The sequence below is a fragment of the Fundulus heteroclitus genome, chromosome 2 (assembly GCF_011125445.2).
Source record: "Fundulus heteroclitus isolate FHET01 chromosome 2, MU-UCD_Fhet_4.1, whole genome shotgun sequence".
Classification (NCBI taxonomy): Eukaryota; Metazoa; Chordata; class Actinopteri; order Cyprinodontiformes; family Fundulidae; genus Fundulus; species Fundulus heteroclitus.
In genome coordinates this window covers 9,035,696-9,048,602 of record NC_046362.1, presented here as the reverse complement: position 1 = coordinate 9,048,602, position 12,907 = coordinate 9,035,696, and the positions used below count along the sequence as shown (strand labels likewise).

The window sequence follows — 12,907 nt, the reverse complement described above, 5'->3', positions numbered from 1 at the left end:
CAGTGAAACAGATTGAGAATATATCCAGAAGAGACCTTTTCTAGGTGGAGCACACAAGCACTAGTAAAACAATCTGGAGAGAGCAGGGAATGAGCAGGCCCAGGAAATTAACAGGCTGAGTGGTAAAACCACATGCATGCATCGAGACAAGACAAGGTGTTCTGGCAGGGAGTGAATGAATGAGGCAGGTGTATGTATTGATAGAACCAGGTGGAATGACTTGGGGTAATTAGTGGCAGCAGCAGGTGGAGGTGATGTAGGGCTGAGTGGTGACTGGGAGCCCTGTGATGGACTGGCGACCTGTCCAGGGTGTACCCCGCCTCTCGCCCATTGACAGCTGGAGATAGGCACCAGCACCCCTCGCAACCCCACAAGGGATAGACGTGTTAGAAAATGGATGGATGGATGGTGACTGGGAAGGGTGGAGCATGTAGTGGAGAATGAATCAGTCCAAAACAGTCCAGAAACATAAACAAAACCCCTAAATCGTGACAGCAGAGAGTATACAGAATGTGAGCAATATGTGCCAGTCAAGCACTGGGAAGGAGGTTGGTAGCCTAGTAGAGCAGGCTCTTGTACATCACTGTATCTGGAAGAATTTTCTAAGGATGTAATGTTAAATTTGACATTGTTGCCATTAGCTATCTGGACTTTATCAAACAGGATTAATAGTTATTTTTCATTTATTTGATCAACCACCTGGATTAATCATTCATTTTGACAACACTGTCCACTTTACATAAACGACCATACAAGGGTAATTATTATAAGAGGTTATGAGAGTAATGCATTCATTTTCTTTTTCAATTTTATTATCTGGCATCTGTTTCCCTCATCAATTCCTGTAGCCATGCTTGGATGTCCATTTACATTCCAAAGATAACAAATAAAAGGTTATTGATGATAATATGTCTCTGAAGTTTTGCTTTTTCACCAACACTTATACAACGACGTGATGTTTTACCTGATTTCCCCCCCTTAATTCTTGGTTGGAAAGGTAGCCATCTGTCTGCAGGGAGAGTTTGGACCAAGATGTGTAAAAGGTAGCGAAGTGTGCAAATGTGTGAGGCTTCTTCAGCTGAAAACCCCCCTGGTAACTTTTGACCTTTTGCCGATTTAAAACAATGAAAGTCACAGTGAAGAACGATCCTTTAATTAAGCAAATCCAGGAATTCAGCAGAACATCTTGATTTCTGCTAGGCTGAGATCTGATTTCAGACAAACTTTAAAATTACACCTAGTTGTTTAAAATGATCTGTGGTCAATTTTGCTTTGTTATACGTAATTTGTTGGTTCCTAATTTTCTGAGAAATGCTTTTGTTAGGGATTATGAGATAAACACCGGACTCTGGAGGCACAGAGTCTCACATACTCAGATTGGACAGAATGACACGTCTGCATTATAGCATGATCCTCTCCACCAATGTGATGAACTGAACACTGATATCATACTGATCATATATCATACATATCGAATGGGTATTCACAATTGGTCCTACTTAATGTCTGCGTGAGGAATAAACGGGGCTCTCTCTGGCGTCCTGAAATCTGCTCGTCGTGTTGTTGTGTATGAGAGCCCAGTAATGAAGCTGTAAACATCCCTCTGCCTTAGACAAACTTTGACATTTTGTATGTACAGAGTGCATACAAAACGAAATTTCGTTGTATACAGCTTATGACAATGTAATGAGATTGTAATTGAAATAAGATAACATTACAATATAAAGTGAAGCACTGATATACTTTATAAATTAAGTTGTATTGGATTTGATAGACAGCTTCCACACAGTAAATTAAATTGTTGCAGCTTGATGAACCTGTAGTTTTTTCCTTTAGAAACTGGTTAAAAATCCATCCATCCATCGTCTGACCCACTTAATCACTCATGGGGTCACGGGGGTTGCTGGTGCCTATCTCCAGCGTTCACCGGGTGAGAGGCAGGGTACACCCTGGACAGGTCGCCAGTCCGTCACAGGGCAACACAGAGACAAACAGGACAAACAACCATTCACGCACACACTCACACCTAAGGACAATTTAGAGAGACCAATTAACCTAACAGTCATGTTTTTGGACTGTGGGAGGAAGCCGGAGTACCTGGAGAGAAGCCACGCATGCACAGGGAGAACATGCAGAAAGACCCAGGGTTGGATTTGAACCTTGAACCTTCTTGCTGCAAGGCACCAGTGCTACCCACTGCTCCGCTGTGCAGCCCTATACTGGTTAAATATGTTTCAGAAAATGCTCTTTATAAATGAAAAGCACTACTGAACTCTACTATCTCTATGTTGAAAATGAACTTCAGTAAGCTTTAGAGCAAAGCTATATTTTGCTGGATTTCTTTATCAAGATCATAGATTTTAGATAAACAGTAAGTCCTTTTGAAAAGGTGCTACATTTTTGTTCTCACTGCTGATACTCTGGAACATCTAGCATAAAGGCATCAATGAAAACACATGTATATCATTTTTATTATTATTTTTTGTCCCATCATGCGGGGGGGGGGTTCGTCTACTTCGAGGTCACTCACGATATTACTCACTACTGCAATGCCAAGGTGTTTGAACATATTGGCAAAAGGACCCCCATTGCTGTCCGTTTCTCTACTGTGGGTAAGAGATTCCCTTTGATTTCCATTCAGTATTGTAACATTTTGTCTTTGTGTACTTATTTCTGCCCATACCTATATATATATGTCATTTGATTTAGAATAATTCTCCTCCAAATGATCTGTTGATATAAATTTCCACTTAGAGAGTTAAGTCATTATCTGAAGGGATGGGGTTGAATTTAAACTCTTGTCAATGACACGGCTAGATCCCATCAGTTATGTAAGTTAGTTGTATCAAAGTCCACCACCTCTAAACAGTGCGGACTAGTTTGCTTTAGAACATTACAGATGCATATGTGTTTTTTCCCAATTGTTTTATATACATTCTTTATAGTTTTTCACCATACAGCTGCAGAGTTGTAATATTAATCATGATGGCAGAGGGCGTTGTTTTTAACTTTAATACCTTCTGTTGCTGCTGTAGCAAATTTAAGGTCTTAGTGTGATTTATGTCACATAAAACAAAATGAATGCCATATAATGTTTATTTATTTAATTAGAATTAGGAAAACTACATGTTTGTGTTTCCTGATTGCCTTGCTTGTATCTGTCTGTCTTTTTAGTGCAGAGGCTACTTGAGTTCATACTTGGTGTCTCACAATGACGCGCTTGCAGCTGATTTGAATTTACTTTTAATGCAGTATAGAGATGGGAACAAGTCTGTCACCTAATGAGCAAGGTCATTATCGGAAGGGATGGGGTTGAGTTTAAACCCTGTCAATGGCACAGCTAGATCATATCAAAGCAAATCATTTATGATACAAGGTAATGGGTAAAGCGGAACGCTTTCTCGTGTCTTATCCTCAGCTGGGGAGTCTGGTTCTGCTGACACCGTCCGAGATCCCCGAGGCTTTGCTGTAAAGTTTTACACCGACGAGGGTAACTGGGACCTGACGGGAAATAATACCCCCATTTTCTTCATCAGGGATGCGATGCTTGTAAGTTGGTATTTAAGATTTGGGTTTGAAGTAGTAATGCCATTGAGAAGATCAAAAACATTATTTATTATTTATTTCTGCCTTCTTCCTGCAGTTTCCATCCTTCATTCATTCCCAGAAGCGCAACCCTGAAACCCACATGAAGGACCCTGACATGGTGTGGGATTTCCGGAGCCTGAGGCCTGAGAGTCTGCATCAGGTAGCCGCTGATATTCAGAATTTTAGGCTTCCATTAACGTGTGTGTCAAAGATTACATACACTTCTAAGTATTTTTAATAAAGAAATTTGCTTGAGTGAATTGGTAATATAATTTTGCACATCAAGTTGCTACTGGTAATTGTGGGATGTTGACCCAAAAAATCCTGTTGGGAAAGGATTGCTGCCGTGTGCTCAGAGATATTCAATTCAATTCAGTTTTATTTATATGGCGCCAATTCATGAAACATGTCATCTCAAGGCACTTTACAAAATCAAAATCAATCAGATTATACAGATTGGTCAAAAAATTCCTATATAAGGGAACCAGTTTATTGCATCAAAGTCTTGACAAGCAGCATTCACCCCTGAAGATGCGTAGAGCCACAGGGAGAGTCGTCTGCATTGTCCATGGCTTTGCAGAAATTCCTCACACTGAGCAAGCATGAAGCGACAGTGGAAAGAAAAACTCCTCATTAACGGGAAGGAAAAACCTCCAGCAGAACCAGGCTGAGTATGAACGGTCATCTGCCTCGACCGACTGGCGGTTAGAGAAGACAGAGCAGAGACACAACAAGAGAGACAAAAAGGCACAGAAGCACACATTGATCCAGTAATCTGTTCTACATTAGATGTTAATAGCGGGTGATCTGTCTTCCCTGGATGATGTCACAGCTAACAGAACGCCAGACCAGGTATACCTACTATGAAGAAGAAAAGAGAGAGAACAAAAAAGTTAAAAGCTGAAATGACGACAAGCAATGAATGAACAGCGGCCTGTTCACATCACATTTTGGCCCTACCCTGCTCTGGTCGGTCTGATTCTTGACCAGGGACATAAAAAGAAAGCCTGGTAGGAAAATAAACTAATTGGGTGGAGTCTTATACCAACATGGTCATATGTGACCCCCGGTGTCACCAGTAAGTCCATATAGTCACGTGACAATGACAGCTCAGTCCTCTTGCAAACACAATGATTCCAAGGGACCGAGCGCTCTGGCGGTCATCCGGGAGTCATAGTATTCATAGGATTCAATCATAGTTACAGTTGAAACTTTCGTTCTATGTCATATCAGTGTTTCCCGCAGAAATTTGCTTAGGTGAAGCGGTGATTTGGGGCGGGGGGGTTGGGGGGAGGGACGACAAGTTTTGCGCGGACCGACCCGCGAAGGGGGGGGGGGGGGGGGGGGGGGTTGGGGGGGGGGGCGTATCCATGTGTTTTTTCCCCTGCCATTCTCTATATGCACACGCGAAAGCAACAACAAAAAACCGCGAAAGCAACAACAAAAAAACGCGTGTTAACGTCAAATAAAGCAAGCATATCGAGTTAGTTTTTTTTTTTTGGAATGTTGACGAGGCGGTAGCGTGAGTTTGGTGAGGCAGCCACCTCGCCAAGATAGCGCTGCGGGAAACCCTGCATATCTACTGACCGCCAGAGGTGGTGGTTAAAGCACTAGATGACGATTACCAACAGAGTCCCGAGGAATCACACACAGAAAACAAACAACCCCAACAACATGTCCACCTCACTGGGATGATGATGCATGCTGGGATAAGATCCCCTCCAATGGGTTGGCCAACTTAGTTGTTCTACCGCGTCCACAATCCAAGGTGCAAGACGCTGTTTTGAAAAGGGCATGCCCCTTGCGGGGCCCTGCGTAGCAAACAAACAGACTATCAGACTGCCGCAGAGAAGATGTGAGTCTGACATATGCTTCGAGTGCCTGAACAGGGCTCATCAGGCCCACCTGCATCAAGGCGAGCAAGCTGGAGGGGCACAGTGTGGCTCGCAGATGAGGCCTCTTTAGGAAGAAACACAACATCAGGCCAAAGAGTAATGCCAGAACCAGCTGGGTTCCAACGCCAATAGGACTCGTGAACAGACAATGCATGCAGCTCACCCACCCACTTCGCTTAAGCCATGGCGAGGAGAAAAGCTGTCTTTTTTGACACATACTCAAGGCTCACCTCTGCCAATGGTTCAAATGGAGGAGATTGCGGGGCAGCGAGGACGAGAGAGAGGTTCCACACAGGCACAACGGGGCATGTGGGAGAGTTCAAACGTCGGACACCTCTTAGAAACAAAGAAACATCCTTGTTATGGCCTATCGTTTCTCCACTCACCAGCGAATGCCAGCAAGAGATGGCAGCAACACAAACTTTTAGAGTAGATGGAGACTGACCCTTGGGAAAACAGTGCTTAAAGGAACGTTAAAAATAACAGAAACAGGACAGTGTACAGGGTCCTGTTGAGAATTAAAAATATATCTTAGTTAGGGTTACTGAGGAAAGCAGAGTTGGGTCTGTCCTTTCCTGCTCCAGCGTAAGATAAACATGGAGTTTTATTGCCCTGAGGGGGTGGTCAGCAGGAGAGGGGGTCAGTCATCCTACCTCTGAGCCATGCAGGAGGAGTTTAAAGTTAATAAAAGGAATGTCTTGGTAAAACTTACTTCAGACAGATAGACTTATCCACCGGTGAGAACAACATCTTGTAATGGTATGTAACTCTGTCTCCATATTTAATTTCTATGAATTAAATATGTACTTAAACCGTTCTACCTCTGATCAATGATTCCTTATTTTATTGTCAAATCTTAAACTGGGGTAAAAATGGGCCTTTAGTAGCAAAGCAGGATTAGGCCAAGAATAAAAATATCACAATTTGGTTAGCCGTGACCCGGATTTTGACATTAAGATGGAGGAACATTTTGAATTTGGGCACGAAGAAGTAATCACTTACAGCAAAACAGGGTCGACCCGAAAAAAAAGTAAGGAGATTTTGATTCTCCTATTGGCTAAAGATTAGATGTAGGCTAAATCAAGTGTTGCTGTAAATGAGAAGCTTTCTTCTCAAACTATCAGAGGCTGAACGGTATAACTAGGTTTGAATGGAATTTATGTTGAAACCGAGAAATGACTGAATAGGATTTATGTGTTTGTTTACGTCAGAAAAACTTAGAATTGGATATTAACCTAAATGCCAAGAAGCCTTGAAATGGTGAGGCGAAAAATAAAATAAAACGAAATAAAAAAGATAAAAACATAGACAAAAAAAAGGGATATGTTCTAGGATTGGCCAAACGACAACCAGACTGACAAACTGGTAATTTTAGGGCTGAGGTGTGCGCTGCCTCTTGAGAACTAGGGACACTCAAAAAGTAGCAGGGAATAGGACGGCCGAGATACGTAACATCTTTAAGTTGAGGCTAAGAGCAGCAAGACCTTAAGAGTGAGCTGTTATAGAAAGATAAGAGATTAAAAAAAGGGATCCCAGGGAAGCAATAGAAGTTTGTTTTCTAGTTTTCGAAAAACGGGGTTTTTCGAGAACACGACGATTAGACGAGGAGATTTTAACATAAGGAAACGTTTCGTCGAGTGGAAGGGTATTAAAAGGAGAAGACCCTCTGCGCGCGCCAGGCTGTCTGTCTTAAATGTTATATTTGTTATGTCTTGTCTGATGTTTTGAATGTCTCGGTAATATGGGATCCATGGTTTTGAGAGAAGGAGAGATTGGTTGTACCCTGCAACTCAGCGGAGAGTGGGGGTGCGTGTGTATGTGTGTGTGTGTGTCTTCATGAGGGTGTGAATTTCTCCGCGTGCATGGGCCTCAAGATTAGAGCAATGACTGGGGTGCAGTTTAATTTTGTTAAGTAAAAGTGATAAGTAAAAATATGGGTGAAAATAAAAACTAAAGGGGAATTTGGAAATCATTGGAAAAAGGGTTGATGCATTAATAATGTTTGTTGAAGTGCAGGAGAACTTTCAATGCAGTAAAACGTTTGAGGTATTGGCTGCAAGCTGTATGTGTGAGTTGCATTGGAGAGCATGAACTGCTGCGTCTTGGTGAGTTTTGGAGAAAACTTTTTATTTTGAACTGTAGTCTAAAAGTTAGAAAGTGGTTAGAAGTTTGGAAAAGTTGTTAAAAAATTTGGCAGAACATTGAACATCTGTTTGAGGCATTATAAATTGGGAAAACACAAAAGGGAAAATGCCTTCTGTTAGAGTGTAATTTTAACTAGCATTATCTATTGCAAAATAGCATTTTAAAATGCCTAATGAATATATATACTTTCAGACATGAAATATAATTTGCGATTAAATAGTGATTAAATGGTTTTCATTGTTTGATAGCCCTAGTTATAATAGATAAATAAATAAATATAATTCATCAGACTTAAATCTAGCTGAATAATAGGGAGCAGGAAATAGCCACCCTATAAACTTTTGCTCGCTTGCGGGCCTGGGAAAAAACACAAGTAAGCAGAACTACACAGAGTTAGAAGTTAAGGTTAAACTGTACCTTAATAGTGTGTGCAAACTGATATTGCGGTTGATTTGATCGATTTTGTTAACACTGCATTTAGTCATGAGTCAGTTTTGAAGTGATCCTTAAATGAACCAGCTAAAATTGAGGAATTTATGACTAATGTTATTGGTTTGCATTGTTTTATTATAGATACTGATATTGCAGAGCGCCAAAACCTAGTAGAAATAGACAATATTACGGGATCATCACAGGACGGTCCCCAAATTATTCATTATATGTAATCACATTTTCATGGTCCCACAAAATGCAGATGCCCTTGTTACACAGTAATTTAGAGCCCGAGGAATCTTTTTTTTCTTTGTTCATTTGGTAATGTGCAAATTCTGGTGAATGAACTTTTCAACATCAGTTGCTGGTGATTGTTTGTGGCCGGCAGAATTTGACTTCAAAATTTACTAAACACAGGCGCATAACTGATTTTAGAGCTGTTTTAAAATGTACTTTTGGTGTTTTTTATACTTTTTTTTTTTCCTTGATAGATGGAGTTACACAGCATTTTCTTTCTACACTTTAGCAGAAGGTTCCTGAGTTTGACTGGGACTCTCGATATCTTCTGAAAAAATCAGTAGGATGGATCTAACACACAGGTGTGGATCCTAAATAAATCAGTCCAATTTAGGGGAATTAATTAGAGTAATAGTGTTACAACAAAAAAACAACGTGCCCTCTTCGATATCTCAGCTGATGAATTTCAATCTTGATACGCTCGCTCAGACAATATTTGATACACCATTTGCCTGTGACTCAAAGGAAGGGTGATACACAATGTTTGAGTTTGTTAATTACTAAAAGTTGGTAAAATTACAGTTATTGGAAAACAATATAGGAAGGAGTGATAGTAAGCAGCTTATTCCATTGAGAACTGTCTCTATTTTAATTTAAAGTGGGGGAGCTTCCTCCCCCCTGTTTTTCTTTTTCTATCTTAATTTTGTTACAGGTCTGTTCGTTCTGGAGTATGGACACGTCTGACATGAGATGCAGATCAGTGCCGATTTGGGGTTGGAAGAATAAAACTGAGCATTTACAGCCGATATGTGTGTCGTGGGGCACCCATCACATCTGGGACAGTTGCTTACGCTGGACACTGGGCCAAGGACTGTTTCACATCACTAAATCCTGGCAAGAAGTCCCAATACCACCTCACCTTCAAGAAGGTCAGTGCCCCATCTAGGGGATAACGCTCCCGTGAACAATGTTTCCTCACCTTGGAACAATGGCCAACGCCTATGAACAGCACAGATCCTAAGCTGTCAAGGGAAAATGACTGTCTGCATACACTGGAGTTGAATGTCTCATCCAGTTTCTGAGTCGTGGACCAGAACTTTGTCACTGAGGTGCATCGACAGCGAATCACTGCAACACGTGGGAGACGAAATGTGGAGTTCCATACATGGAAGCTGTGAGTGCAACGTCTAAGCTCCAATCTCTTTTCTGCCTGATCTGCTGTACATGTCAGTCCAGTCCATCTCGAGGACCACAGACTGATAACAGACTTTTTGTTAAGCTTCCAGGTAAATGGATTGGTGCAGGTGATAAATTCTTAAGGCAGCCAATTGGGCAGATACCAGCACTACAGGTTTGCGGTTTTGAAAACTATACTACTGTCTCTTAAAATTTTTTACTATATAACTGATATGTTCCTTTTAAACATGAGTTTTAATTCTATTATGTCCAGGACCGTATTGCTCATAATTGACAGCAGAAGGTGTATTTTACCATCACAATTATTAGCAGAAAATCCACTGGGGTGGGGATATTTTTCACATTTAGGGTTCTGTGATGCTGCAAGCTCACAGCTGCATGCCATAAATTTACAGACTGGAAGTTCTTATCAGCTTCTATGACGCAGGGGGCCTCTCACTAGCAGGCAAATGGGTGATTTGGGTGAGACGTCTTGTTTCCTATTCATTGCAGAGATACACTTTTTAGGTTAAACGGATCTGTTAGGCTATTTCTTGATAACTCATACGTATTGAGATTTTTCTATTGTACAATATAACTGTTGCATGCTAAAACTTATCTGATTTCCACCAGACTTTGCCGTTACTAGGTGTTTTATTCAGGTAAAACCCAATATTTTATCAGTATGTAAGTACCTTGGAACGTTCAGCATTCTCATACCATCAACTTGCTGTGAGCACATTAGAATAATCATTATTTCAATGGGTACACTGATCTTATACAACTTTTGATGGACTTCTTGTAGAACTGTGGGATTATGAAATTGCATTATGTTTTGATCTGAATCCGGGATATAGGGCAGTGTTTTTCATACTTCAAGTCAGATAATTATTTGCAGTTAATTGATTCCCTGTGGTGACTAATACTATTCTTTGTTAATGTTTTGTAACAAAATTAATTTTGTTCCAAGCAGAGGGATATGACATAAACATTTATATGATAACACTATATCGTAAAGTTATATAGATCTTAAACTTTATATCAACCCTTGGCACAAGTAATTTAAGGGAAGGATTCTTGTGCAGGACCCCACGGAGGTATGTAACTGCGTTGTAAATCAGATAACGGTTGTTTAAACAAAAAGAAAACTCCCACAAAAGACCTTACCCATGGCTCTTTGGAATGTTTGTTAAGTGACTTCCAAAACAGAACTATAAATTAGATTTAATTAGCGGAGTGTCAGACACCACGAATCTGCTACAGATAGATTATATGAGGGGGTTCTTGGAAAAAGGCTTAAACAGTTTAGGCAGGACAATAAAGTGAATGTTAAATTAAACAGAAAAACTACATAAACTACAAAAAACTGGATAAAACAGAGATCAACAGAGGGTAACTTAATGCATATTTAGTTTACTTTAAAATCATTGGTTTGTCAGGTAGGTTTGTTAAGGATTCAAAGCCACGTATATCTGTTGCAGTAAACTGGATGAGGATTTGTAACAACTGGATAAAACAAAATGAGGGTTTGCTTTTCCTCTCAGATTAAAAATAGGAACTTTTTTACAGCATAGACATCTGAGTAAATGGTACAGAAGTGAGGTGTGGTGACTGCTGAAAGGTTTTGTGTGGAGTGACTGCTGAATGGTAATCTTTAATCTTTAATCCAGAGAACATTCTGACATTCTTACAGGATAACAGTGTTATGGAAATATAATCACTTACATATAATAATGTAGTTTAAAGTAATATAGATGTTAACCTTAACCCAGTGACCTAAACAGATGAGGATGTATGTAGAACAAAGGGTGTTTTCACACTTCAGTGGGCATGTGTACATCCCAGGATGCACCGAGGCCATATGACAGTCTTGTGAGCAGATAACGCTGTTAAAAATGCTTACATGAGGCTTTTCATTGTTTTAGTTAACTTCCAGGAAACAAGCCAGGAACCAAGCTAGATTAAATTTAACGGTCAAAGGTTAGGCAGCAGACTCACTGTCTCAAGGAAACTTAGACAAAAGGTTGGTCCAGCACAAACGGGCCCCAAATGCGTCTCGTTACTATACTTTGATTTCACAACTGCATTAACTAATTTTTTATTTTACAGACAGGGGAATCTTCACCAGAGAGTAACGTATTTGTGTGGTCGTTGCATTTTCTTACAGGACAGCGTAAGGACGAGGAAAGAGGAATTGCAATAAAATGTCTCATTAACTATTACATTTCTAAAATAGGTTTCTCATAGGATGGAGAAGAAACAACAAGAAGGTTGGTTCAGATTAATGGGGAGAATTCTAAACACAATTGACTATAGTTCTGTGCACAGACGTAAATTGGAAATGGGGTGAAAAAAGCTGTGAAGTGTGTTTCTTTTGGGAGTGTTCAGTTAATTTCATTACAGGATATGATTCCATATGACTGAAAGGAGCTTTTCGGGACCAGAAGTCAACCTCCGGAATTACAGGTAGCACACAACATTTGATATTTAAACGATTGTCGTGTAAGTTTCAGGTTGTGTTGGAGACATTACATTAGGAGAGTTCAGGAATGGGAGGGGGAGTTCAGTCACCCCCGACTTCGGAGTGCACGCTAAGGTTATCGACAAGCAGATGTGGTGGGCCAGAGGTCAGGGGCCCATCAGACTCCAGGAGCCGTGTGTACCAGCCACCAGAGGTTTCCAGGGAGACATCACCGGAACAACTTATCTCGCAGAGCCACCTACGGAGGGGCAGCTGGAATTTTATTTTGTTTTCGTTTTTTATTTTTAATAAAGATTAACATACAGTTCTGTGGAGACCGCGGTTGGAACACTGACTCTTTAAACCATCTTCTTTAAAGGCGAGAAGAAGACATCTCCGAGATGCAAGACATCATGACCACAATTGAATGCATTTTGTAAAAGAGAAAAAAGAAAATGAGAGTTTTGTAACCACTGCATATGTCTTATAAGTTCCATATTCATAAGGTGTTCAATATTAGTATTGTTAGAATCTTGGTTTTGCATTGCACGAAAATCTGTTTTTTATTCTGTGGTTTGATCTGAGTGTAGTGCTTTCATGGGTTATCTTTATTTCTAAGAAGCAATTTGTTAATCTAGGTTAGGACTCTTAAAGTCATAGTTAGATCATATAATAGTTTCTGGTAGTTGCACATTTATCTTAGCCTTGCACCTCTCGGATAAAGGTGCTTACTTTTCTTAATTCTAGTAGGTTAGAGATTCAGATAGGTTTAGTAGCTTTTTAGCTTATACTTGGGTTATTTTACATTTAAGGGGAACATTTGAACTTCATTTGATTTCATAAGTCGCCAACAGAGGGGACAGTGAGTTACAATATTACATCTTACTATTTACATTTTGTTTAAGGGTTTCAAGACATAGACTTAGTTTAGCCTAGTTATTGGTTTGATCTTTGAGGGATCAAAACAGAGGGG

General features: G+C 40.3%; 1 protein-coding gene across 1 annotated transcript in view; it reads left to right on the top strand.

The window, feature by feature from the left end:
* Positions 1–2,446: 2,446 nt before the first annotated feature.
* LOC105929487 (catalase-like) overlaps positions 2,447–12,907 on the top strand; it is a 44,180-nt gene continuing 33,719 nt past the window's right edge. The window contains exons 1-3 of the mRNA XM_036144918.1: positions 2,447–2,612; positions 3,419–3,549; positions 3,644–3,748. Coding sequence (XP_036000811.1) covers positions 2,447–2,612; positions 3,419–3,549; positions 3,644–3,748 — 402 coding nt within the window. The remainder of the gene's footprint in view (positions 2,613–3,418; positions 3,550–3,643; positions 3,749–12,907) is intronic.